This window comes from Formica exsecta, unplaced genomic scaffold (genome assembly GCF_003651465.1).
Source record: "Formica exsecta isolate Colony F162 unplaced genomic scaffold, ASM365146v1 scaffold1342, whole genome shotgun sequence".
In the NCBI taxonomy this organism is placed as follows: Eukaryota; Metazoa; Arthropoda; class Insecta; order Hymenoptera; family Formicidae; genus Formica; species Formica exsecta.
The window spans coordinates 1,271-28,246 of NW_021848675.1; the positions used below are offsets into that span (position 1 = coordinate 1,271).

The 26,976-nt window shown below is 31.6% G+C and overlaps 5 protein-coding genes and 2 long non-coding RNA genes across 10 annotated transcripts; 5 read left to right on the top strand and 2 right to left on the bottom strand.

Moving 5' to 3' along the window:
• Nucleotides 1-62: 62 nt before the first annotated feature.
• On the top strand, nucleotides 63-1,441 carry LOC115245882. The gene is made up of 3 exons (XM_029824376.1): nucleotides 63-423; nucleotides 634-1,356; nucleotides 1,424-1,441. Exons 1-3 carry the CDS (start codon nucleotides 175-177, stop codon nucleotides 1,439-1,441), a joined length of 990 nt encoding a protein of 329 aa, XP_029680236.1. The 5' UTR covers nucleotides 63-174.
• Nucleotides 1,442-2,843: 1,402 nt separating this feature from the next.
• On the top strand, nucleotides 2,844-4,731 carry LOC115245878. Its single transcript, XR_003885615.1, has 5 exons — nucleotides 2,844-3,069; nucleotides 3,303-3,539; nucleotides 3,666-3,866; nucleotides 4,068-4,300; nucleotides 4,377-4,731. It is a non-coding gene; the product is annotated as an uncharacterized LOC115245878 (long non-coding RNA).
• Nucleotides 4,732-8,578: 3,847 nt separating this feature from the next.
• Nucleotides 8,579-14,097, top strand: LOC115245881 (putative gustatory receptor 28b). Of its 3 annotated transcripts, none has more exons than XM_029824375.1 (7): nucleotides 8,579-9,226; nucleotides 11,330-11,726; nucleotides 11,924-11,999; nucleotides 12,100-12,128; nucleotides 12,659-12,721; nucleotides 12,820-12,909; nucleotides 13,325-14,097. In XM_029824375.1, exons 1-7 carry the CDS (start codon nucleotides 8,895-8,897, stop codon nucleotides 13,412-13,414), a joined length of 1,077 nt encoding a protein of 358 aa, XP_029680235.1. In that variant the 5' UTR covers nucleotides 8,579-8,894; the 3' UTR covers nucleotides 13,415-14,097. The 3 variants fall into 3 exon arrangements, with proteins under 3 accessions (XP_029680235.1, XP_029680234.1, XP_029680233.1); XM_029824374.1 differs by having other exon boundaries at nucleotides 11,330-11,485; nucleotides 11,555-11,726; nucleotides 11,924-12,127; XM_029824373.1 differs by having other exon boundaries at nucleotides 8,676-8,689; nucleotides 8,878-9,226; nucleotides 11,924-12,127.
• Nucleotides 14,098-15,329: 1,232 nt separating this feature from the next.
• Nucleotides 15,330-17,384, top strand: LOC115245877 (tRNA (adenine(58)-N(1))-methyltransferase catalytic subunit TRMT61A). Its single transcript, XM_029824371.1, has 4 exons — nucleotides 15,330-15,862; nucleotides 15,920-16,192; nucleotides 16,428-16,597; nucleotides 16,880-17,384. The coding sequence occupies exons 1-4, from the start codon at nucleotides 15,508-15,510 to the stop codon at nucleotides 17,036-17,038; spliced, it is 957 nt and encodes a 318-aa protein (XP_029680231.1). The 5' UTR covers nucleotides 15,330-15,507; the 3' UTR covers nucleotides 17,039-17,384.
• LOC115245876 (tubulin gamma-1 chain) lies at nucleotides 16,955-20,729 on the bottom strand. 2 transcript variants are annotated; one of them, XM_029824370.1, is made up of 9 exons: nucleotides 20,553-20,729; nucleotides 20,113-20,315; nucleotides 19,857-20,003; nucleotides 19,007-19,143; nucleotides 18,625-18,931; nucleotides 18,062-18,193; nucleotides 17,760-17,942; nucleotides 17,384-17,622; nucleotides 16,956-17,304 (listed from the first exon to the last, which is right to left on the bottom strand). In XM_029824370.1, exons 1-8 carry the CDS (start codon nucleotides 20,599-20,601, stop codon nucleotides 17,419-17,421), a joined length of 1,362 nt encoding a protein of 453 aa, XP_029680230.1. In that variant the 5' UTR covers nucleotides 20,602-20,729; the 3' UTR covers nucleotides 16,956-17,304; nucleotides 17,384-17,418. The 2 variants fall into 2 exon arrangements, with proteins under 2 accessions (XP_029680229.1, XP_029680230.1); XM_029824369.1 differs by having other exon boundaries at nucleotides 16,955-17,622.
• A 3,146-nt stretch (nucleotides 20,730-23,875) lies between these two features.
• On the top strand, nucleotides 23,876-26,031 carry LOC115245879 (transcription factor IIIB 90 kDa subunit-like). The gene is made up of 5 exons (XM_029824372.1): nucleotides 23,876-24,012; nucleotides 24,423-24,633; nucleotides 24,716-24,797; nucleotides 24,890-25,026; nucleotides 25,253-26,031. Exons 2-5 carry the CDS (start codon nucleotides 24,423-24,425, stop codon nucleotides 25,432-25,434), a joined length of 612 nt encoding a protein of 203 aa, XP_029680232.1. The 5' UTR covers nucleotides 23,876-24,012; the 3' UTR covers nucleotides 25,435-26,031.
• A 122-nt stretch (nucleotides 26,032-26,153) lies between these two features.
• On the bottom strand, nucleotides 26,154-26,966 carry LOC115245880. Its single transcript, XR_003885616.1, has 2 exons — nucleotides 26,875-26,966; nucleotides 26,154-26,735 (listed from the first exon to the last, which is right to left on the bottom strand). It is a non-coding gene; the product is annotated as an uncharacterized LOC115245880 (long non-coding RNA).
• Between the last annotated feature and the right edge of the window lie 10 nt (nucleotides 26,967-26,976).

Genomic DNA, 26,976 nt, shown 5'->3' on the forward strand with positions numbered 1-26,976 from the left:
CTTGTGCTGGTGATAACACAACAATTTGTGTTAAAATGCCATGAATAAATATAGGAAATGTTATAAATTTATTAATCACAACGTTTAACATTGCAAATTTTGGTGTCTCACTTGTTAATCGCCATGAAATTGAACTTCATAATGCCATTTCCAATATAATAAAAAATACTGTAAATGATTATGTTGAAATTGAATACAAAATGGGAACTTGATTTTGACGATCCGTCGGAACCGCATGATGTACAATTTGTGGACGTGTATGATATTGATGCTGAAGAAGATAATTATGAAGACAAAGTTTGTATTGTGGATAACGAAGGTGGAAATGTAAACTTAAATTACAAAAGAAAAGCAGTTGAATTTTGGAACAGTGGAAAAAAAGGACATTTAGCTATTACTGCTGTACAGAATCGTTTTAGAAAGGTAAAATTTAATACAAACATAAGAAAAATAATATGAGTTGAACGAGCAGGTAGATGTGCGTTGTGTATAAATAGTAGGTAATAAACGATAACGGAAACAGAAAGATGTTTCTGACTTATGCACATTATTTACTTCGCATATCTGCGTTGGTTATTTAGTCTTTTTATTTTTGAATTAGATTTTCTAAATATCAAACTTCTTTTCTTCTAGGTAAAATCTGTTTCGCAATTGCATAGATGGGAAGAAAATGTAATGCGCGGAGGGTCAAACAGGGACAAACTTGTATTTATTGCCGAATATGTACTATCGCAATTCCAAGAAGCTATTGATAGAGGATCTATCATTCACGACATAGATTTGCGAAAATGGGCATTACAAGCAAAGGAGCAAATAGACTTTTCTTCATTTAGAGCAGGAAATTGTTGGATATGGAATTTTAAAAAAGCAAATCGCATTGTATCACGTAAAATAACAAGTTTTAAAACGCGATCTTCTCATGCAGCTGATGTAACAATATGTCAAAGCGCAGAGGAATTTGTGAGACAGGTTAAACCACATATTGATGTTATCGGTACAGGATCAATTTATAATGCAGATAAAAGCGGCTTTAATTTCGAAATAAATTCTGGAAGAACATTAACCTATACCATTATGCCCATTATATCTGCAGATGGACATCTTCTTTCACTTCTGTATATAGTACTAAAAGAATCTAGTAGAAAATTTGGACCACGAGTAGAAGAAACTCTTTTTAGACCTATTAATGTTTATATTGCGGCTTCAAAATCCGGAGAACTCACAAGCCAACATTTCAAAAACTGGTTTGAAGAAGTATATTTACGAAATACTGAAGAAAAAAGTCTACTCCGGCTTGATTCATGGACAGGACATTGTCCGGAACAATTAAAAGAATTTATACCAGCAGATAAACAAGTAAATATTTTAACAATACTAAAAAAACAACTGCTTATATACAACCTTTAGATGTTTTCGGTTTTAGAATTTGGAAAAATTTTGATTGATGTTTTTCTGATAATATTATTTTAAATAATTATGACATAAATTTACATTCACGTAATAATATAATAAAACTACAAAGTTTAACACATAATCAACTTTCTTCTCCAAGATTTCAAAATGTATTTAAATATAATTGGTACAAAAGTGGATATTTATCAACGCGGCCTGAAAAGCTTGATAATCCAATAAATTTTTGTTATTTTAAAGAAGAAAAATATATACCAAAATGCAGTATTTGTGGTAAAATGGTTTTTATACGTTGTGCATGGTGCAAAGAATATTTTTGTTTTGTACATTTCTTTGAACAATATCATTATTGTAACAATTACATAGAATAAATAATAATTTGAAAGGTAAATATAGCGAATAGGAGACCCAGCCCCAATGACCTTGACCTTGACATATGTTATCAAGGACATAATTGTGAGTAACTTTTTCTTCTAATTTAATCGTCTTGAGAGAAGGTATTCAAATATTAACACAAAGCAATATTTCCGCGACCTGCTAACATCATGTGTATGTACACATGAAAGTTGAAAATATATGTCTTGAAAATGTATTTTTAGCAGATTCATTTATTTATGTGTAGTAAATCGAACGCATGGGCCGGGGAAAGAGGAAAAAGTAAAACTTAAAAGTTTGAGATATACCAAAGTACATGCATGGACAGGAAGCACGCACACACACACAAGTTACTCAGAATTATGTCCTTGACAACATATGTCAAGGTCAAGGTCATTGGGGCTGGTCCCTTATTCGCTATATTTACCGATGTTCCATTTAAGAAATTCAAACTAATTGAAACTTAACTCTTCAAGGTCAAACTAATGGCACCATGTTATGACCCCCTTAGGACCGAACAACTTTTGTCTGAAACATTTCTTTCTATCTTGCTTTATTTTTTAGATATTTAGATGTCTCAATATAAATGCCCCACCCTGTATATATATATATACAGAGTGTCTCACAACCTCCGTACAATATTTTAATAGCGTATTCTAGAGGAAAAATGGAGTAAAAAATCTTAATAGAAAAATATTGAGGCTACAATAATTTTTGAGTTATAAGTGATCAAAGTTTGCCAATAATATTGGCGTAGAATTCGCGCCCTCAGGCTCGTAACTACATTTACACGCGTACTGATCTGTCATCTGTTATTGCTGACAAATAAAATAAATAAATTGATTTCCACAAAACTTCTCCGCGCGATTAAAACAAAAATAAACTTTGTTTCTTAAATGTGAAAATATTAAATTTATATTTCTATTTAAATATAATAAGTGTAGATCAGCAGTGAAATCCTGAATATGAGGAAGCGGAGATCTGGAATAATGGCTGCATTTAAAGCCCAATAGTCACCGCAAAGTCTCCATGAGTTTAGTCGGTTTTTGGGAATCATGTGAAGTGGAGCTGCCCAGGTGCTGCTTGATGGTCGACAAATTCCTTGTTCCACCATAAAATTAAATTCGTCTCTTGCAAATTTTAATTTTTCTGATGACAAGCGAGGAGTTGAAGCAATTGGTGGTCCTTTTGTAATAATATGATGTTCAATTTGATGAATCTTGGTTGTGGATATAAGAGCAAAACGAGTTAGTTCAGGAAACTCAGCGAGAATCTTATGGAAAGGTAAGTCCGGAGATGTAGTGCAAATCGTTAAGTGATAGACTTTAGATAGTTTTCCTTTAAATGAAAGACTGGTAACACTATCAAGAAGTCGTTTATTTTTAATGTCAACTAAAATTCCATAGTGATTTAAAAAATCTGCATCTAATATAGGTCTCTAAATATCAGCAATACAAAATTTCCATTTAAAGACTCTTCGCAAACCAAGATTTAAAGTTAATGTTTTTATACCGTAGGTATTAATCCTGGTTCCGTTAGCTGCGTGAAGTTTGAAGGAAGAAACTTGAGCTTTTGATACAAACCATTTTGGAATTAGAGAAATGTCAGCTCCTGTATCAACAAGAAAATTAAGCCCTGAAGACTTATCAGATACAATGAGGCGATTGTTAGGTGAATCATGGTCAGCCGTCTCACAACTTAACGGTGGAGCTAGTTTTCCTGCTTTTTAAAAATGGATTTAAACATGTCGCAAGGTATTGTACATTTATGTGCTTTTGCACCAAATTTTTTATGATAAAAGCAAATTTTTTTGTTATTTTTATCCGTTTTGTTTCTTGAAGACAATCTGAATCTTCTCTTTTCTTTATATCTGAATTTAGATCTACTACACACGCGTTTTACTTCGAGAGCTGCGATTCTACGTTCAAGATCAGCAAGATTTGAAGTATTTTTCTCTGCCAAGGAAGCTATTGTCGCTATTTGAAGCTTAGTTTCGCGATCCATAATCTTATCGGCTAGTTCAGCGAGCTTGATTAACGGGCAATTTTCAACAACTGCTAAAGTGGCTTGAACTTGAGAAGGTAATCTTTGCAACCAAATAGAGTGTAATACGTTTTCTGAAATTGTTCCTCCCGCTAATTGTTTAATTTCGCGTAGCAATTCTGACGGTTTTTTGTCATTTAACTTTATATCAGCTAATAATTGACGAAGACGTTTTTTCTCAGAATCAGTAAATCGATTAATTAGAATGCTTTTTACATGAAGATATTTGTCTTTTTCAGGCGGATTTTCAATAATCTCAGATATAGCTACCAAAGCTTGCTCATCAAGATGCCATATGACTGAGCTATATTTAACATCATCTGAGCAGATCCGATAAACTAAGAATTCGCTTTCTAACTGAGCAAACCAAAATTTAGGCTGCTTATGCCAAAAATTCGGTAATTTAATAAGACGAAATTCATTGGAATGGATCTCATTTGACTGACCTTGTTGATGCGATTATTCGTCACTGGTAAGAGATTGCAAATTACTCGTCAGATGTTGATGATGTTTCCCTGCCGTTAATGGAACTGATGATGATGTTGTAGAAGTAACAGTTGGAGATCTGTCCAAAGGCATCATAAAATTCTGCTAATGTTCTGCGATGTGAAGTCCTGAAGTCTAGAAGATCGCTGTCCTTATAAATTCGATGACTCGAAAATCACAAGGCACAATTCACATAAGGATCACAGCGGTACTCGGATCTCGTCGACTCATAGCACTCGCGGATGGCTGATTTAGATCTGCCGCGTGTTGTGCGTAAAATCTCGAAAGCTCGAGATCACGTCGGGGTCACCAGTTGTGGAAGCGATACAATAAAATAACTAGACTTTGAGATGATAATATAAAATATTCCAAGAACAATGTGTACAGGATGAAGGACAGTAAACGAATGAATAAATGTTAAATGATTTGTTGTATGTTTTTACAAGTTCCTATGTTCAGTAATAACCGAATAAACAGATGTATTATGTCGAATGTGATTACGGTGTTCATTAATTCTCGTTTTTAATTGTCTGCTCGTTTGGCCGACATACGACGCACCACAGTTATCACATTCAATTTTATAAACAATGTTGCTGCATAATGGTTTAGGTACGTGATCTTTTTGTACTTTGATGAAACGATGTAGTTTGTTTACACTAACGTAAGAAAGTCTGACATCCAAATCCTTTGTTACACTCTTGAATCGTTTGAAGATGGAAGGAATATATGGAATCGTAAAAAACTTCTTTCCCTCACTAGCATCATCAGTCCCTTCAGAGAAGCTATGATTGTTTTTGTTGTAATTAATAAATAAATATTTAAGTCTATCTTGGAGAGTCATAAATATAAAATCTAATGGATAGTTATTGTTAAGTAAGATGTTAATGATGAATTTTAAATTTTTTTGATGACAGCGAAGATAAGAGAGCAAAAAAGCCCTATCAACCAGGCCTATAATAGTATCTCTTTTTTGGCACAAAGGATGCCGCGAAAGAAAATTAAGGTACCTCCCAGAGAATGTGGGAAACCAGTCAAAATTCAAACGGTTATTATTTAAAATTATCATGACGTCCAAGAAATCGAGTTTATTATTATCTCCTATCTCCATCGTGAATTGTAATCTTGAGTGGAAAGAATTAAAAACACTCAAGATATGTTCAAAAGTCGAAGATGGTGCAGCTAAAGCTATGTCGTCCACGTATCTCAAATAAAAAGAAGGAGTAAAACTTAATGTTGCTAAAGCTTTTTCCTCCAGATCTTGTAGGACGATATCTGCTATGATAGGGGACACCGGTAAACCCATCGGAGTACCAAATGTTTGTTGATAAATGATGCCATTAAAAATAAAGAATGTAGAGTTAAGCACAAAACGAACGGCTAAAATAAATTCGTTATAAGGAACAGAACAATTATTAGATATGAAGGCCCATCTTTTATGAACGCTGTCAATCGCAAGCTCAACAGGAATATTAATAAAAAGTGAAACAGCATCCAGAGAGATTAAAGTAAAATTGTCTTTAATCGGTGTGTGGGAGAATTTGTCAACAAGTTGAAAGCTGTTAAGAATGTGACTCCGTGCTTTAGGAAAACTTTCATGCATAATTCGATAAAGATAAGAAGCCAGATGGTATAACGGGCTATTTAGAGAAGATACAATTATTCTAAAAGGATGATTGCGTTTGTGAATTTTTGGGAGCCCATAAGCTCTAGGTAAAATACCATCACTAACATATAAAGATCTATAAGTATTGGTTGAAATGTAATTGGACCCTTTCCATCTAGAGAGCAACACACGTAGTTCACTTGTGAGTTTTTTTGTGGGATCTTTAGTAATGATCTTATATGTATCTGTGTCTCCGAGCATTTCTTCCATTTTGTTGATATATGTATGTGCATCTGTCAAGGGCAACTGACACATTTCCTTTATCAGCTCTGGTGATAATAAGATTAGGATTCTTATTAAAAAAATCTTTTGTAATGAAGTATAAACGTTTTAGGGTCTGATTTATTATGCTTCTTGGAGGTGTATATGTAAGGAGCTTATTCAAAATAGGTGCCACTCGGTTCCTGATTGACAATTGTGTCTTGCCCGGGAGAAATCTCAAATTATTCTCAACGCTCTTTATGAACTCTGTCGTTAATTTGGATGAATCTACGGTAGGTAGACTGAAATTTTCACCTAATTGAAGAAGGGCTTGTCATTAGGGATTGAAACAGAAGACAAGTTAACAAACCAATGATCCTTAATGTCAAAAACAGATTGTCCAGTATTAAAAGTATTCGGATTAATCTTAATCTCTCGAATTTTTCTGTATCATTATTCTCAAGGATGTTATTAGACTTAAAGGAGAATTTAGAAACCTGGGAACCGGAAATTGGAACAAAACAAGAGTATTCTATCGGTCTATTAGTAGTTTTGTTATTCCTGGATTTTAAAAGAAAATGGTTGAATTTATTATTAAATCTAGCTTGTTCTTTCTTAAAAAATGAGTATAAAGGACCCGATTGTTTGATAAAAAAAGGTTCATAGACATGAGGCGGGATGTAACGATAAACGGCGTGATTATTCTGTACATAAAAGTATTACGGTAAGATTATCGAAAACTAAATATTTTACGAGATATTTTATTTTTTATATCAAAATATGTCAGATTAAGATATAAAATAACTCAAAAAGTACTTAATGAAAAAATACTTTATTATAGTGTTTTGAAAAGCTCTCGAGGTAAGCTACAAGAATATGTAATGAAAAATACGGGGTTTCATTTTAAAAAATTAAGACTTTGACCTGATCTTGGTAACGCCTCGGTAACCAAAGATCAAATAGATATTATCATTCAATGCGTCTTTGTAAACCTTACAAGTTTTGTCGGAAACTTTTTTTTCAAAATTGCATTGTTTCCGAGATATTCGACTGTATCCAGACTTTTGGCCCACTTTCTATAATGTAAATATTTTACATATTATACGAGTTTTATGAATTCGAAATATCGCGAGCGATGTCTATCTTCTCATTTTCGGCCCTCCGATATAGCCAACTTCAAATTGAGTATTATGATCAAATAGCAACATGACATATATCAATCTCTAATGCATGAGTCAGAAGTTGACCATAACGCAGGGTAGACGTCGCCCACGATATTTCGCGGGACCTTGCGTTCCAAAATCTAATTTGCCTTCTTTTAAGTAAAAAATCGTCTTAGACATCGACATGCGAAAAAGAAGAATTTTTATCGAAAAACTTGATTTGGGTCCCATTGGGCCTAAAAGGGGCCTTGGACCCAAATGTTTGTCGGCTGTGTCAGATGTAAAAACATATTCTGAACCTAAATCCGCGATAAAAAATATGAGTCCCTACTTGAAAAAAATCGACTTGGGCCTTATTTGGCCCAAATTAGACCCCGAGCCCAAGATCTAGTTGACCAGTCAGATAGCTCTTTTGATATTCCTACTTTTGTATTTAATATTTTCCTTCAAAATCTATTCCCTTCGATTTTAGGGTCCCGATATTTTTTACTCTGTATATACAGGGTGTCCTAAAACTACCGTACTTCCTCTTAATGGCAGATTCCTTAGAACTTAGAACATTTCAAGACGAAAATCCTAATACAAAAATGTCGAGGTTATAATAGTTTTTAAACGGGAAGCGATTATATTTTACGAATGACGGCTGAAATTTTGCGTGCTCAGGCACGTCGAAATGACAAGTGAAAAAAGTGCTTTTATGAATGGAGCGCTTTTTTATGATATTATGATTATCGTATAAATTTACAATAGTATTGTCATTATATGTTTTCCCGCTTCTCTACGCATTGCATTAGTACATTCATTTTACGAATAATGTATGCAAGAAGGCATCTCAAAAATGATTTAAGTAAAAATTTGCGACATGTTTTAACTTCAGCTGTCAAAGTGGTCGATTAATGTTATCATGAAGGTGTCTACTATTTCGCCGTGCCTGAGCGCGCGAAATCTCAGCCTTGCCATTCGTAAAATATAATCGCTTCCTGTTTAAAAACTATTATAGCCTCGACATTTTTGTATTAAAATTTTCGTCTTGAAATGTTCTAAGGAATCTACTATTAAGAGGAAGTATCGTAGTTTTAGGACACCCTGTATATATGTATATACATACATACATACACTCACGTGCGCGCGTGTATATTTAAGAAAGAGAGAATATGTACATAAATATATTTTATGTATATAATTATATATACTTATATATATATGATTATATATGGACAATTTTTGCCCAAGTTATATTACAACGACGTAAACAATTAGATATTATGTAAATGTTGCATTAGCGCTATTTTTATAACAGTAGATGTTCTTTTTTTCTTCGACGATCAATAAAATACTCTGATTAAAGGTAACGATAAAATCATAAGCCGTCTGTGTGAATCAGTATGATTTCTAATACGCTCATAGTTATACGAATACTAGATGTGATAAACATAATTGTTTCTGTAATATTAGGATAAGTACATTCGGCGAATATTAATCATAAATTAATATTTCTGACTTTTTTAAGATTGTCAAAGAATAAGTTATTTTTAGAGAATTCTAATGCCCTGATGATGAGAGTTCCAAAAAAGTGGCAACTTCCAACTTCTACAGGCCAATCTCTTGAAAAGACTTTGCGTCTTTTGGGAATCAATTTGTCGGGTTATGTGGGCAGATTATACAGTTTCACACTTATGATATTATTCTTCATGTTAAGTCAGATGTCTTGGCACGATGTTTGCACTGAATATTGCGAAGAACACCTTATCAGAAAGTTCATGGTAACGTTGGAGTACATTCTATACATCCTCTTAGTGCTGACAACGATGGGTACATCTGTATTTCGTCCAAAACAATTCGCTTTTCCTCATCAAGAGATGTTCATCATAGACTCTATGTTTGAGTGAGGACTTTTCTTTATTAAGTAATGTGTATCTGTGTAAAGTCATCTGTCATCTGTGTAAAGTTAATTTAAAAAAAGATAAAAAGACGCCAAGTACACGCATCAGTTGTGAAAAATGTATATTATTGTAAAAAACTGTTTTACAAAATAGTGTCATTTTAATCTGTGCAAAATAGTTCTAATTTCCTACAAAAAATAATATAAAAAATTGTGCTCTTTAACTAAGAATAAAACTTATGCTAATTTATTATTTCTTTTTTTAAATAGAAACATTTTAACCAAAAAAAAACTATAATACAAAATAATTTTAATTTTCTACAAATAACAATATCAAAATTTAAAAATTTATTCACGAATTAGACATTGAAAATTAATGCAAAATAAAAAAATAAAAGTTTTAATTTAAAAAACTTGGTGCTGCTAAGCTGAATAATATGCTAATGAAATTGACAATGTCAAGTTTTTTTTTAATTAAAACTTTTATTTTTTATTTTTTTTATTAATTTTTAATATTTAATTTTTGAATAAATTTTTATATTTTGATATTGTTATTTTAGGAAATTATAACTATTTTATACTACAGTTTTGTTGGTTAAAATGTTTATACTTAAAAATCAAGTTTTATTTTTATTAGTTGGCGCAATATTTATATCATTTCTCTGTAGGAAATTAAAACAATTATTTTGCACAACATTTCGTTTTTACAACATTGAATATTCGTGGGCAATTAAGAGCCAGACGCAGATGGTAGTGCGTGTGTATGCACATGTGTGTGTGTGTGTGTGTGTGTATTCACATCTTGTAACATTAACTTATAAAATAAAACATCTCAGCAAAATATTTTTGAATTATAATCTTTGTGTTTTTATATGGAAATCTTAAAAATTGTTTATTTAGCCACATAATTAAAATTTAAATATCTTGAAAACTAGATATTTCTGCACATTTGCTCTTGTGGCATTCGATTACACCTAGTAAGTGCTAAGTTCTTATAAAATTTCATCAAAATCAGATTGGGTCGGATACGAAAGTCTTACCGCCCATTTTTCATGGGTTGATAATATTTCGAATTATTGTGTTTAGATAAGAGTATATATTCTTGTTGAAATTTAATCATTAATTTTGGGGAATCCCGTTAATTACATTAGTTTACAAGATTTTGTGCCGGGTGCATTTTTTGAACACTCTGTTTCTAGGATAATTTTCGACGCTGATAATGAGCATGAATCTGTTATAAAAAAATTTCTATCCGATTTTCGAGATATAAGAAAAGTCATTTTTACGATACATAGCAAATATTTTATTGAATTTAGAAAACACATTAGAAGTGTTGAGCATTAAATTTTTGTTACATGTCCGTACAATATTTTTGTGAACAAACAAAAATACAATGAAATTGTAAGGCAAATCGCAGTGCTGCTAGCTTGCTATATCTAAAAAATTTGATCCGATGGAATTTTTCTGGCGGCAGATTCAAATTCAGCGCCCTAAAATACATTGAAAAAAGTTGATTCCATTCTTGGCATTAAAAAAAGTTTGTAAACTAGTGTTATTGACAAAGAAGATTCAGAATCGGACAGTCATATTTTACGTTAGATGCAAAATCATAAATGTAGTATAAATAGACGGGACATTACTGAATGCCCGTACATTTTTTATTCTATTGAAGTCCTAACGTTTGCTGGTATCACCTTCTTCTAAAGAAAAATAGGCAATGTTTCGTTTATTGAGACCATAGACCAAGCATTCAATATGTAAAATAAAGCCGATTAGTTGACAGAAAATTTATTAGACAAAGTCACACATCTTTGAGTATTCTCTTCTCTTTCTTTAAAATAGCGATCAGCAGCAAAACCGATGAGGTACACTGTACTCAACATTGATTGAAACAAGAGATGCCTCTTTGTTGTATAGCTTGTGCATTAATTTACAGTTTCTAGAGAAAAACTATATAAATGTTTAATCTTATTTATACCATATGTCTACGATTTATACTATGTTTATGGATGCAACACTGTATAAAGATAGAAATACGAATCATAGATTCTGATTGTATATTTAGTTTCTTTATATATGTTGTACTCATATTGTTTTATATTTCAGATCGTATGGCGCAAGATTCTCGAAAAAAGATATCTTCCTCGCACATCTGCAGGATGCTGCGATAATGATAGTGGCATTATTTATCATGATAAAATATGCTTACGATATAATCACAAATAATTCATATCAATTGATATACTATTATCTGCAATCCTGGTATTGCATAGTCTGCCTGCTATTTATGGATGGATTATTTACCCATTATATCAATGATATATTTTTAAGGTTTCGTGAATTAAACAAGATTGCAATACAACATTCGAGAGAGAACCTATGGATTTCTTATGTCGACTTTATAGCAAATTTGAACATGTGTAATAAATGCAATTACACTGTAATCACCAAACTCCGTTTGATTCAACATATTCATCATGGCTTATATATTTTGGCAACAAAGGTAGTTACATAATTATATATTATCTGTAATTTAGTGATTATATCGTAACCTAAATAAAGATTGTATATAATTATATTGTATATATTATCATATATTGTATATAATATATCATAAGAAAACTATATTATATTATAAATGAAGTTTCTTTTTTTAATTCGGTAATTCTCATGAGAATAAATGTATATTTTTATTTCCAGATCAATACAAATTTTAATCTGCAGCTTTTGATCATTTCTGCCATATGCTTGAATGCTATAATTCTTCTTCTGTTTGGTATGTATCGTAATATGAAGGCAGATAGTGGCAATACCGAGATATTAACTTTTCATATGATCTTCATATTCTGCTATGCTTTTCGATCTTTATATATCAGTTATGTTTGTCAACGATCTAGAAACGAAGTTGAGTATTGAATTAACGTAAAAATATATGTAATATAATATAATTTTTTATATATACAGGATGTCCGGTAATACTTGTATCATATATCGTACAGATAGAGCGGGTTAAACCGAGTAGAAAAGTCCTCTACTGTTTTACGATTTTCGCACTAATTAGTGAAAAATTAATTTTAAAAAATCAGCAAATCCGTGCGAGTATAAGCACGTGGCGAGAAGAGACAGCTCTCTATTACATTGGTTGTTAGGAGCGCTTTGGCAACAGCTACGTACGAGCTAAGCGTAATACTAAATTTCCGCGTGTATTTTCTCTCTTTTTGCCACGTGCGCTTATACTCGCATAGATTGACCGATTTTTTAACATTAATTTCTTATTAATTATTGTGAAACTCGCAAAGCGATAGAGAGATAGAGAACTTTCCTACTTATTAGATTAATCAATCCGCTATTCTTGCACAGAGAGGTGATACAGTTACTATCGAACACCATGTGTATGTGTATGTGTGTATATAATCCTATTGTGTATTTACGCAGTTCAAGCAAATGGGAATAATTTTGCACGATGTTTATCTGGAACATAAGTCATTGCAGGCTGAAGTAAGATCACTTTTATGCACAAATTTGACCAACAACAAATTGTTAAATACTCTCCTCGTTACTTTGTAACTTTGTTATATATAAATTTTGTTATTCAGGTGATACAGTTTTCACTTCAATTGATCCACGAAGATTTGATATTTACTGCCTTTGGATTGTATGAAATCAATATGTCCCTTATATGTTCCGTAAGTAATTTATGGTAAATATATCGATTAGGAGATCCAGCCTCAATAACCTTGATCTTGATATATATTATCAAAAGTCATGATCCTGAGTAGCATTTGAAAGATTTTATAACTTGTTGTTTATTAAAAAGCTATTAATAAAAAAAAGACTGTGTAAAATAAGATTTAGATATATAGATTGTCAATGTGTGAAATTTTGCTCTAGAGAGAGGAGAAGAGAGCTATAGAGCTCAATGGTTTAACACGTATGGAAGAAATATACATATAGTACGCTATTAGAGTTGCACTGTGTATATATCAAGGTCAAGGTTTGCATCTTTTCTATGTCTTTTCTAATCGATTATTTACAAATTTGTCTTTATTTAACTTTTTATATTATTGATACAGGATCTATCTTGATAAAGTTTTCTTATAGATTGCTGGAGCGGTAGTAACATATCTTGTCATGGTCATTCAATTAGATACCTCAGAAAAATTTGCACATTATAATATAACTACTACGTGAAATTATATTGTGAAATAATTCTACAATCGCTAATGCATAATTGTTATAATTTTATACTTTCATATTACAAAAAGTTCGTAACATTTATAAATATGAATTACATCCCACATGTCATAAAAAGGGCGTCATTTTTTGCTTAATGGACCGTGTTTTTCGGCTGTCGCATTCTCAGTTTCACAAAAAAACCTGAAGCTAATTATAAACATATTATTCTTTTAAATCCCCTTGATTTTATTTTTAATCCCCTTGATTTTATATTTTTATGACCATCCATAACAGGATTAAACTATTAATTTATAAAAATGTGAACTCTTCCTCCTCCTCCTGTTCCCCTCTTCCTTCCCTTCCATTTTTCACGGTTCTCTATGTTAGGCCCTGGTAGCCATTTTCCTTCTTTTTTCTTTAGAAGAATATTATAAAATTCACCTAATCTAATCTAAGCTAACAATAAAATGAGGTATGGAGCATGAAACATGGAGCAAGAAGCAGGAGAGCACTTTTTTTTTTAAGTGTTTCCAACTTTCCGGTTATCTCACACATATACGATACTGCTTTGGAATAATGAATAAAATGAATGAAATTTAAAAAAGAAATAAATAGATCAGTTGATACGTATTCTAAACAGTTAAATTAATTCTGCCGGTCCTTAAGCCCGTATCAGACTACGCATTGAAGATTGAGATTCAAGATTTAAGATTGAAATTTGACCAATCAGAATAAAGAAATTAATAACATATTCATATCTTACTTTTAGTTTCCGTTACATGGATTCTAAGTCCCTACATCCCCATGGAGCGTAACGAGCACATCGCGGACCAATGCGCAACCAATCACGAGTCATTATTTCAAAAGGGTTAAAACTGCGTTGAAACTTATTTAACTTATTTAACATTTTTAATCAATATTTCCAATAAGAACGCATTTATTTCAATATTTATGTACATGATAATAAAAAACGACCGATAAAACAATATTTAAAAGTCATTTTAGAGACATTCTGCTCGTTCTGCTTGCGCTCATTCCGCTCCATGTAGGGATTTGAATTTGAAATCCACGTAACAAAAATGACGAGGGTGCGAACCCATGCAGCGGAATAGCGTAACGCGGAACGAGAGCGGAACCAATCACGAGCGTTCCGCAGTTTTTGCAACGTGGATTTCAAGTCCTTACATCCCCATGGAGCGTAATGAGCGCACCGCGGACCAATGCGCAACCAATCACGAGTCATTATTTCAAAAGGGTTAAAACTGCGTTGAAACTTATTTAACTTATTTAACATTTTTAATCAATATTTCCAATAAGAACGCATTCATTTCAATATTTATGTACACGATAATAAAGAACGACCGATAAAAACAATATTTAAAAGTCATTTTAGAGACGTTCTGCTTGTTCTGCTTGCGCTCATTCCGCTCCATGGGGATGTAGGGACTTGAAATCCACGTAACGAAAATGACGGAACTGTATGTATGTACACATATACTTTGTTAAATTGGCAGCGTAGAGCAACGTGGTCAGTACAGAAACAGAGATAAATTATTAATTATTACAAGTTATTTCTTATTTTTGAGAGATAAAGGAAAATTTTGAAGTTAGCTTTTACTACCATGTGTATATGTATAGATGTGTATGTACATTACGCAATCTGCGAAACCTATTCCGCTAGAAACTACTGAAAACGGAACGAAATTGCGGAACGTTCGTGATTGGTTCCGCTTTCGTTCCGCGTTACGCTATTCCGCTGCATGGGTTTGCACCCTCAGACTGTACGTGTGACGTTTCTAACATGGCGGCTATTTTAATCGACCAATCAGAAAGTGGAACAAGTTGGCGCCTCTCTGATAATCTAGGACTCTAGTTACAAGCAGCGCTGATACGTCAAAAAAGTGCACGCTCAAGATGGCTGCGTGACGTACTTCCGTTCGCGATAAATCTACCTCCACCTCCACTACCGATATGCTCACATCTCTTATTCTTTACTCTGAGATTCGCACCTTGTGTTTATATCGCGATTTTTTTCTATTCGGAATTTGCCCATCATTCCTGTCGATCATTAAATATAAATAAAATTTAATTCGATATTTGTGAGAAAAATGAGTTTCAATAAAACCAAGAAAGTTATAGAAGAGGGAGACGTTGTTATTTTATATTTGAATCCAAACAACATGCATTCTTTGGAAGTAAAAGCAAAAATTTTTAGCAAGAAAGGAGAGTTCGTGGATAATGTGTTCCAAACTACATATGGTGCATTGAAAGTCATCTCGCTCGTCGGACAAAAGTACGGTTCAAAAATAGAGCTAACTAGAGGGTGGGCGTATGTGTTACAACCAACACCAGAGCTCTGGACAATGACATTGCCACATAGAACACAGATTATTTATAGTCCAGATATAAGTCTCATTATACATTTAATGGAACTTAAACCAGGCAGTATAATCATCGAAACAGGTATGTTATAATATTAATTGAAATAAATCTTATAATCTTTGTCATAATCAATTTTAGGCACTGGTAGTGGCTCATTATCGCATTCTCTAATTCGAGTAATACGTCCAAATGGTCATTTATATACTTTTGATTTTCATGAGCAGCGTGTGTCTATTGCTAGCATGGAATTTGATAGACATGGACTGAGTGATTTCGTAACTTTAAAAAAAAGGGATGTTTGCTTAGAAGGGTTTGGAGAAGAGCTGAAACACAAAGTTGATGCAGTTTTTTTGGATCTTCCACATCCATGGTTAGCTATAGAACATGCTACTGTTGCTTTAAAACAAATAGGTAAGACTTTTTTTTAATTTAATTATTTGTGGAAAAACAATCAATATATAATAATAAATATTTTCTTATGACAAAAGTATTTTAATATTTATACAGAAATATATGCATATGATAGCAGTTAAAATTACAATACATAAATATATTTAAAGACATACTATATATATATATATATGCATTGTGCAAAAATTATGTTCTGTATTATATATAATATATGACAATGATTGTTATCCAATAGGAGGAAAACTGTGTTTTTTTTCTCCTTGCATTGAGCAGGTTCAACGTACTTGTGCCAAACTTATTTGTGAGGGATTCATAGAATTAAATACATATGAATGTTTGCAAAGAGAAATGAATGTTCAATACAAATCTTTGCCAATATTAGATTTTGAATGTTTGAAGTACAAGGTTTGTGCATTTTATTATTTATTGAATATCAGTTTTTAATTGAAACAAAAGATGAAATAGTTCTATTTAGTATTGAAAACTAGTATATCTCAATGTACAAAATATAAAACATTTTTGGATACTAAATCCTGTTTTAAATATTTTCCTTATATGATTTTTTATTTTTCTTTTGACAACTAAAACAGATGCAATTTTTTTAAAAACATTGGAAAAAAAATTTTTAATAAAATTAGCATATTATAGTGTGTAAAATACAAAATATATAATTGTTCACAATTACAGCACAAAAATGAGGACATGACTGAGAAGAATGAAAGGAGAGAGAGGAAACAGGAAGAAAAACTCCTTACAGTCATTCATGCTCAATCATTACCTGGGCATACAGGCTTTATTACAATTGCTACCCTTCCTCCTTCCTGTCTTCGTTATGCACCAGAGTAAAAAAAAGGAATTATTAATCATATAAAGATTCAGATCAAGACAAAGCAAACAACTGAAAAATATAAAAAACTGGAACATGCAATGTGCATTAAGTAAACAAGTAAAGCATTAAACAAAATTCATAAAATTCACTGCCATTCAAATAAAAACTTCGTAATTTTAAAACTATAGAAGGAATTTCCACATTGCTTATTTTTTAAAAAAAGTTAAATATTTTTTTCTGAGATTACTATTGTAATGGAATTTTAGAAAACATCTACTGTTACCTATGAAACAAATGAAATATTAAAATATCAGGAAAAACTTATAAATGGAATTATTAAAAATAAAAAATTGGTCACTCACACATTTGGTTTGTTATTTGTTATATGCTAAATATTTTATGCATCTGTCTTGCTTGGATTCCAACTAAGATAATCGAGTCGAGTTGCAGCCTGATACTCTTTCACTAAATATTCTACAATTTCTCGCGAATTATCTAATTCGTCGAGATTATCTTCAAACATTTTTTCTTTGCGAAATTGTTCCAGAAACGCCTCTCGCTTACGCAGTTTGTCATATTGTTGTAAAGCTCTGTCGAAAAGCTAAAAATATATATATATATATATTTATTTATTTATTTATTTATTTATTTATCAGCACATTTAAGTATCGATGTTGTAACATATTGGCTAATCAATTTTAATGACTGTGTAATATTGAATGGCCATGAAATACTCACCGATGATATATTAGTATGATTGGCTAACATCAAACCAGAAACGCGATGTGTACTTTGTATATAAGGAGATTTTCTTGAAAGAGCTACTTGTATACTTGCTGGACCCCAGGGAATAAACTGTGCAAGTTTTCGTTCTCTAATCCTTTGTAAAGATTTATGCACTTGTGTTGGATCTATTTCACCCTAAAATACATTATTAATCTTTTGTATCATGTGTTTTATAACTTGTATATCTGATTCTTAAGTAAATTTCAAGAAATAATTATAATTATAAACATAATATCGCTTTTAAGAAATTTTACCTGAATTATGTTTAAGATAGATATATAACAATGAGATGCATTTCTATCTAATGCTGTAGAAACCATCATATTTTTTGGTTGCAGCAATCGTCGCATTACATCCAAAACAGATGTTTTCCTTACAGATGCGCCCTGTTTTTAAACAATATTTGTTTTATACAAAATTCAGTCATAGTTGACAATGTATAGCTATAAAAAGTAGTTTCTATTGTATATGATAATTATATATGACACAATTTAAAATTTAAATGATATTGAACTTGGATAAATATACAATGAGAATATTGAATATACGATACATACACAAGTGTGTGTATATATGTTATAATTTCAATGTGTATAATTAGCAAAAAACTTATCCATATAAATCATTAACAAAGGTCATCGTCTCTTATGGTTGATTTCCCCATTGTAGACACTTATCATTGAGCGAAAATAGCAATGTTTTAGATACTAGATTACTAATTGCAACACATGTCATAGTAATATTTTCATTTGACATGCTATCTATCAGTAAGCCAACCATAAGAGATGATAAATTATGAACTTTGATCATTAGTTACCTCTTGATCAGTTGTAAGTGGAGTGTATCCAGTCATTAGGAAATGTAAGCGAGGAGTTGGAATGAGTGGTGCAATCAAACCAACTAAATCATTATTCATATATGAAGGATATCTCAAAGTGGTTGTACTGACAGACATTATTGTCGAAACAAGTTTATTTATTTGTGTGAAGCTAGGATTCTGAATATGTAATCTATCTGAAGCAATTCTATTCAGAGCAGTATTATCTAAAACCACCACACAATCTGCGCATTGAGTCAGCCTTTTTAAAGTTAACAATGAATTATATGGCTGTACTACAACATCACTATAACAAAAATTTGAAGTATGTAAACATTTAAAAGAGATACTTTTCTTATTGTTAGTAGATAGATATATTTACCTTATCTCATCTTGATTTGGAAAGACACTATATGTCTCAATTAATTTCTTAGGAAATCTATCAGCAAGAGATTCTAACATGAAAGATCCCATACCAGAACCTGTACCTCCTGCTATTGAATGGCACAGAACAAAACCCTATAATTCCAATACTTTTTTTTAAATTATAATAAACATTATAACTATATGACAAGAGTTTAATATTTCATATGTTTTTCATATGCATTATAGACATGAGATTAAAATCCTACATGGTGTTTTAAAGTTAAACGATTAATCTTCACCAATATGTTCTACGAGTAGAAATATAAAAAAAAGAATGTTATATAATTATAAATCTAGAAACATTTTACTATCATGTTAAATTGAAAAAAAAAGATCGTTTGATTTTGCATTTTTAAATGTCATCCCCCGTTTCTTATACAACATTGATATTATTAGGAGAATGAATTTAAAACTATGAGTATCTCATATCTATCTTGCTTTAGTTTAGTGAATGCATCATTGATTCTATCAGTTCGTATCATGAATCAACTCTTGTTCAGTACACTATTGTTTTCTAATTTCCTCACAGATACAAATCTAGCAGTGTAAGATCTGGTGATCTTTCAAATAATAAACAGCCAGAATTAACAGATAAATATCACTGATCTACTCTTATATCGTGATATAACAGTGAATTAACTATTCTGTTTGTTTTCTTGTTAATAACATTTTTAAAGTATTTCTGGATCTATGTTTATATTACATTTTTTCCTTATTTCTACTCATAGAACTGGTGAAGTTTGATCATTTAACTTTGAAACACCCTGTATGTCATTAGTAAAATATAAAAGAACAAAGATGATTACTTCCAAGCTGTCACTGCCATCAGCTTCTCTATCCAGTATATCAAAAATTTCTTCCTGTAATTTTTCACCCTGATGGTACCCTGACGCCCAGTTATTTCCAGCACCACCACCATGTTTTGATAAATAGATATTTTCAGGATTATACAACTGAAACAATTAAACATTTTTATTCTTATTTATTTTCTTTTTGTCAATTATAAAATAACTATAAAACTATATAAAAACAAGAATATTACATGAAAATAATGTGTATTACCTTTGAATATGGAGAATTCATAATAGTGTGAATTACTCTAGGTTCCAAATCTAATAACACAGCTCGTGGTATATAATGCTCATCATCTGACTGATAAAAAAAAACATCCTTTCTGTCTGTTCCATCTATTGCATAATCTTCCAAGATTCCTTCTGGGCTAATTCCATGTTCTGCACATAATCTCTTCCAAAACTCAAATCCAACTAGAAATAAAAGAAATGTATGAAAGATAATATATAAGTTTTATTATAAGAAAATATATATATAAGTCTTATTATAAGATTTTATATAAATGTTTCGAATATTCTCTCTGTAGCCAAATATTCATTATTTTTTCATAATGTATTTGTTTTGCCATTGTTTGCAAATTATAGTACATTTATGTAAAAAAATTTTAACACATGAAAAGAATATATCCATAGAAATATAACATATAATACTTTGATTGCCGCATTGGCCAAGCTGCAAAGTTATCATCTCGCACGGCATTTTAACGTTCAAATATAAATCACTTTATTTTTTAATTTGATACAAAATAGTACAAAAAGAACACAAGATCACAGTTTAACCAATTATGACAGTAGCCGAAAATCAAGATATAGTTTCCATGCACATGCGCGAAAAACAGTGTTGCCAACCATTATAAAAATTTCTCCCAAAGAACGGCTCCGTAAAGTTAGCCGGACCACTTTAACTTTTTAATAATTAAAATTATCTAATCGTTTGGTGGCCATTTGGTGATGATTGGTAGCCTAATTAAAACGTTTGGTGGTCAATCGCGCCGAGCCCGCCACGCAACACGCCGCGAGTTACATTTCTCGCCACAGAACGAACTTAGCAGCACGCATGGCTTAGCTCCACGCAACAAAAACAGCTTCAAATCACGCTCCGTGGGCACTGGGCTTTAGCCGGACATCTTTAATTTTTAAGGGCCAATTTCACCAAGTTCGGTTAGGTTAACCGACGGTTAAAATTAGCAGGGTGGCCAACAGAAAATAGAGGTGAAGGAAAACCAAGCATTCTTATCATTTCAGTTGGAACCCTGCTAATTTTAACCGTCGGTTAATCTAACCGAGCTTGGTGAAATTGGCCCTAAATCAGAGCTTATTCGATGCAGAATCGTTAAGTGGTCACAAATCCTTTATTTACAACGTTTGGTGGTCCATAATTTATCCAAAAAGTAAAAAAAACCATGTGCGGTTAGGTAGTGGGGATGGCTAACTGGAAGCTGTAAAGTTAGCCGAACAAATATATTATTTACCAACCAGTTTTGTTCAAATTGGTCTTAATTGAAAGACAATCGTTTGGTGGTGATTGGTAGTCTAATTACAACGTTTGGTAGTTAATTATTAGGCTACTACGATTATAAAACCATGTGCGCTGATCCCGCGTCTGCGCATGCCTTCGTCGTGTAAAGGTATCTTTACATGGCAGCATTAAGCGTCGAGCGTCTGCGCAGAAAAATGCTCAGAATTTAAAAGAGATAGAGTCTAGGCTGAAATTAGATTCTGCGCAATTTTCTACGCAGACGCTCGACGCTTAACGCTGCCATGTAATGGCACCTTAATGGCTCTCGCAGCGCGATGACGCGACACGCGATATCCAATGAGAGCTCTGCTTTTCGGAAAAAATAAAGCGTGGAGAATGCGTAATCTGATACGGGCTTTATAATTATGCGCTTATGCAAAAGTGTGTGCTCCTCGCTTAAATACATAACACATACATAATATATACACGTCCCATAAATAATATATACGGGTAGAAGAAAAGAATCAAGCGGCACTCCTCTAGAGAATGAAATGGCTTAAAGTATATCGGTGTATACTAGACTATTATCAGAGAGAAGAATGAGAGTCGCCACGCTGCCGTTTTTCGTGTAACGCTTTTTCTAGGTCGTACACACCGGAAATAAGTTGGCGCTGGAAGTTCATATTTTTTAATAATTTATAGCTCAAACAATTGCTCCTTAATTGCTCCGTCAGAATCCACAATTGCTCCCCTTTTAAAATTAGTAGTTTTCGAAATATTTACAAAAAACGTAAAATTTATCATTTTCACTCAAAAACATATTTCCAATAGTTTTTTGCAAAACGATTGATTATCGAATAGAGAATTTCTAGAGTCTCTATCGAGATTCTCCGAATTCTCCATCTGATTGCCAATCCACAAACATTTCGTCTGAATGTAATATCAGCATTATGGCTATACGCGCGATATCCAATGAGAGCTTTATTTTTTCCGAAAATCAGATCTCTTATTGGATATCGCGCGTCGCGTCAACGCGCTGGTCTGCGAGAGCCATTAAGGTACCTTTACATGGCAGCGTTAAGCGTCGAGCGTTTGCTTAGAAAATTGCTCAGAATCTAATTTCAGCCTAGAATCTATCTTTTTTACATTCTGCGCATTTTTCTACGCAGACGCTCGACGCTTAATGCTGCCATGTAAAGGCACCTTTACACGACGAAGGCACGCGCAGGCGCAAAATCAGCGCACATGGTTTTATAATCGTAGTAGCCTAATAATTAACTACCAAACGTTGTAATTAGACTACCAATCACCACCAAACGATTGTCTTTCAATTAAGATCAATTTGAACAAAATTGCTTGGTAAATAATATATCTGTTCGGCTAATTTTACAGCTTCCAGTTAGCCATCCCCACTACCTAACCGCACATGGCTTTTTATACTTTTTGGATAAATTATGGACCACCAAACGTTGTAAATAAAGGATTTGTGACCACTTAACGATTCTGCATCGAATAAGCCCTGATTTAATCAATTAGATTAAAAATTAAAAATGTCCGGCTAACTTTACACCAATATTTTAATTATTTAATTTAAAAAAAACGGTTGACTACCAAACGTTTTAATTAAGCTACCAATCATCACCAAACGACCACCAAACGATTAGATAATTTTAATTATTAAAAAGTTAAAGTAGTCCGGCTAACTTTACGAAGCTCCAAAAAACAGTCAAAATTCCGCCAAAATCCCCAAAAATATATTTTTGACCACAGACTTCTATATAATACTTCATACTAGACCGCTAACTCCCTTATATACTAGAGGTCCTTAAACAGAGATCGGACAGACCGTTAACGATCTCTGATTGGCTCCGTCGCCTGTGGTAAAACCAGAAGTGTGAGAGAGAAAGATATATATAAGTGAGAGAGAAAGATATATAGCTAACCTAACCGACCGTCTATAGCTAGCCATAATTGTCCGTCAAAGACATAAATTATATTTATAATAATACATAATGTATAATATAAAATAACGTAATAATAATGATAATAATATAGTAATAATATAGCAATAATAATAATAATATAACCTATAATAGTAATTATAACAATATATTTTTTAATAGTCAATTCATATTATTAGTTGATATTAATACAGGAAAACTGATGAAATATATTTGTTCGTAATCTTTTTTAATACGTGTTTTAATATTCATTACTCACGTCAAACGAAAAATATATATCGTATTCTTGTCTTATTCAACAATCAAAATAAACCGCCATCAAAAACGTCATATCCGGTTTCACCCCACGACGGCACGTTGTCCGATCTTTGTTTAGTGCCGGTCTACAATAGGTGATTTAAGCCCTAAGCCTTAAGAAATTGACTAATCACAGTCGAGTATTCTCTTCATACTTGATTGTGATTGGTCAATTTCTTAAGGCTTAGGGCTTAAATCATCTATTGTGGACCGGCACTTAAGGATTTCTAGATTAACCGTTCATTCGAAAACGCTATAAGATCAGCGGATCCGTCTATGTATTTTATGTCTATGAAAAAAAATAGAAGCTTTCAGCTTTCAGTTGCATGTCTCAAGAGTTGCACGTGTCAAGAAACATAAGTTTGTTGTGTATTGATAAATACAATTATCAAAGGTATGTAAAATACAATAATGTAATGTACATTTTTATAATGCTCATGTTTAATAAATATTAGGTTTCTATGTTACAAAATTTGTTTACAAAAATGAATTTTGTAAATTTTATGTATTGTGTATTGGAATTAATTTAACCAGGTCATATATTCTAATGTAACAATGTAATGTAAAATGCGAGTTAATGGAAAAATTAATAAAATTTGATGAGACTATATATATAATCTGTTAATTGTGACATCATGTTTAATAATAAATAATAAATAGACATACATAAAGATAGAAAATGATCTATTTTATGTTAGTATTTTTTACTGGAAATTTTTGTAATGGATCTTTTGTACTAAATGAAGTAAAATAAACAATAAATAATGAACAAAAATTTATTACATATTTATATTATTGTAACAGATGTCTGGAAACAAGTGTCGTAATTGTGGGTCTACAAATATTGAGACCGATCCTGCACGTGGAGATGCTATTTGTATGGAATGTGGTTTTGTATTAGAAGATTCAGTTATTGTTAGTCAACCAACTTTTGAGGAATCATCTTCGGGTAAAATAATGCCTAAATACTTTGTCCCTAATGATAGCACAGGTGGTGCTACAAACTTTGGTGCACGTAAGTTATTTAAATAATATTTTCTTTTTCTTCTTTTGAAGATTACAATATAAAACTCAGCTAAAATCTTTTTAATTTGCAGGTTACTTCAATGAAAAAGAATCCAGAAAAAACACCATAGAAAATGCCAGGAAAGGTATAATACATCTTGGTCTGCAGCTAGGGTAAAAATTTCTTGTCTTTTTATGATGTATGCACATATTTGCACGAGTTTTATTTCTTAAATAATTTTCATAGTTTAAAATTTTCATTTTAGCTTAGACGAGAATGATATCAACATGTCTGTGACATTTTATAAAATGGCTTTAGATCGTAATTTGACACGTGGGAGAAAACAGGTACATAACCAGGCTGCCTGTGTGTATATTACTTGTCGACATGGAAACAATACACGTATCCTTTACATTTATAATAATGCAAAAAGTTAATATAGAACTTAATACTTTTATTTTTTTTTCTATTTTTGCTATGTTTGTACAAATTGTCTTTAATGTACAGTTGATTTTCATTGTTGTGCAATTGAATTTGTTTATTATGTCATACATAAAGTACAAATATATATAAAGGAATATAGAAAAGAGAATGTAAAAGAGATATAAATTCTTAACAGTTTATATAGTTCTTCATCCTATTATGCTTATCGACATCAGTGATATTCTTCATATTTGTGTTTATGAACTTGGACGGACATATCTGCGGTTTACACAAGCCCTTGGCGTCAACATAGTCTTTGCAGGTAAGCAGCTTGCATATGATATAATTTTATATGTAATAATTGATAACTGTATAAGTACTAATTGATACATATTGTGCTAAAATGCTAGCAATATTTTTTTATTTATCTCATTGCAATACTAAGAATTAAATAAACTTAATAGTTACATGTTTCAATAAATTACATAAAATTCTAAATCTAAAAGCATAATTTTTTATGTTAATGTATAAAACAAATAAAAATTTATTCTATTATTTATTATACAATCAGTTTTATTATATAGATAAATGAATGATTTACATAAAACTTGGGACTTCTTTTGTTTTTGATTAAATCTGAGCTGTGTTCTAAAATTCACTGTCAGTACTGAAAGTCTATAATATATGTGTTACTTTGTGAACTATAGATTTTCAGTAGGCAGTGAATTTTGAAACATGGCCTTGATTAATAAAGCATAATTTTTTTTTTGAAAACTCTTACATAGAGGCATAGTTCTTAAAATTTGTTTTGTTACTTTTAATCAAGATTATGTAATTTATGAAGGAAATCATTATTTTTATACATGGAAGATATTTTACTCCTAATATTAGATTTTTATATATGTATAATCTAATATCATAACTATATATATATTTTGTAAGATAAATTATGGTACTTTGTGATACAACTTAATTCTGTATTTAATATACATACAGGATAATCTATAATAATTGGTCTATTATAATTTTCTTGATTAACAATGCAAAAAAAATGGTAGAGAAAAAAATTGAATAACAAAACAATGATTGTCACAAAAATGACCTCATTTTTTTTTTTTTAATATAGCAATGCACGGATAAATATAATTGCATTTTTTTTAAGGAATTACTTATTGTTGATTGAATGTCATAGATTTCTATATATTATGGACCTCTAACAACAATGTTAAAGGTGATGTAAAGATAGCCATAAAGGAGGACAAAATATATTGGGTTATATGCAGAGTGATTCAGAAATACTTATACGAACTTTAGGAGTGAGTTCTCCATACATATACAAGAAAAAAATCCATATACACATATGTCCGGTAATGTCTGGTATATGAGTTATAAATGAAAGATTTCAACGACAAAAACTGACAGAATATATCTATAATGACACATGACCAATGTAATATATCTTCACACACACACAGTTCAATTATTTATCTACTTACAATTCACAATAAATATTCATAATGTCCTCCACCTGCTTCAGTGCACACATGGACACATCGGATCATGGACTGTCACACCCTTTCAAAGATCCCATGATGATTGCAAATGGTTTCACAGGCATCTTTGATGCGTTGATGAACCGTCTCTTCATTTGCAATTTCAGTTGCATAAACTAGGGCTTTTAAGTATCCCTACAGATAAAAATCTAATGGATTTAGGTCAGGCCATGGTACTGAATTGAATGTAATCTTTCGATTATAACTCATAAACCAGGTATTACCAGACATATATATATGACATTTTTTTCTTGTTTATGTGCGAAGAACTCACCCTTAAAGTTTAGATAAATATTTCTGAATTACCCTGTATAGCACAGACTTCTACATATCATACTAGATTGCTAACACGGCTAATGTCAATATAACCATGTTA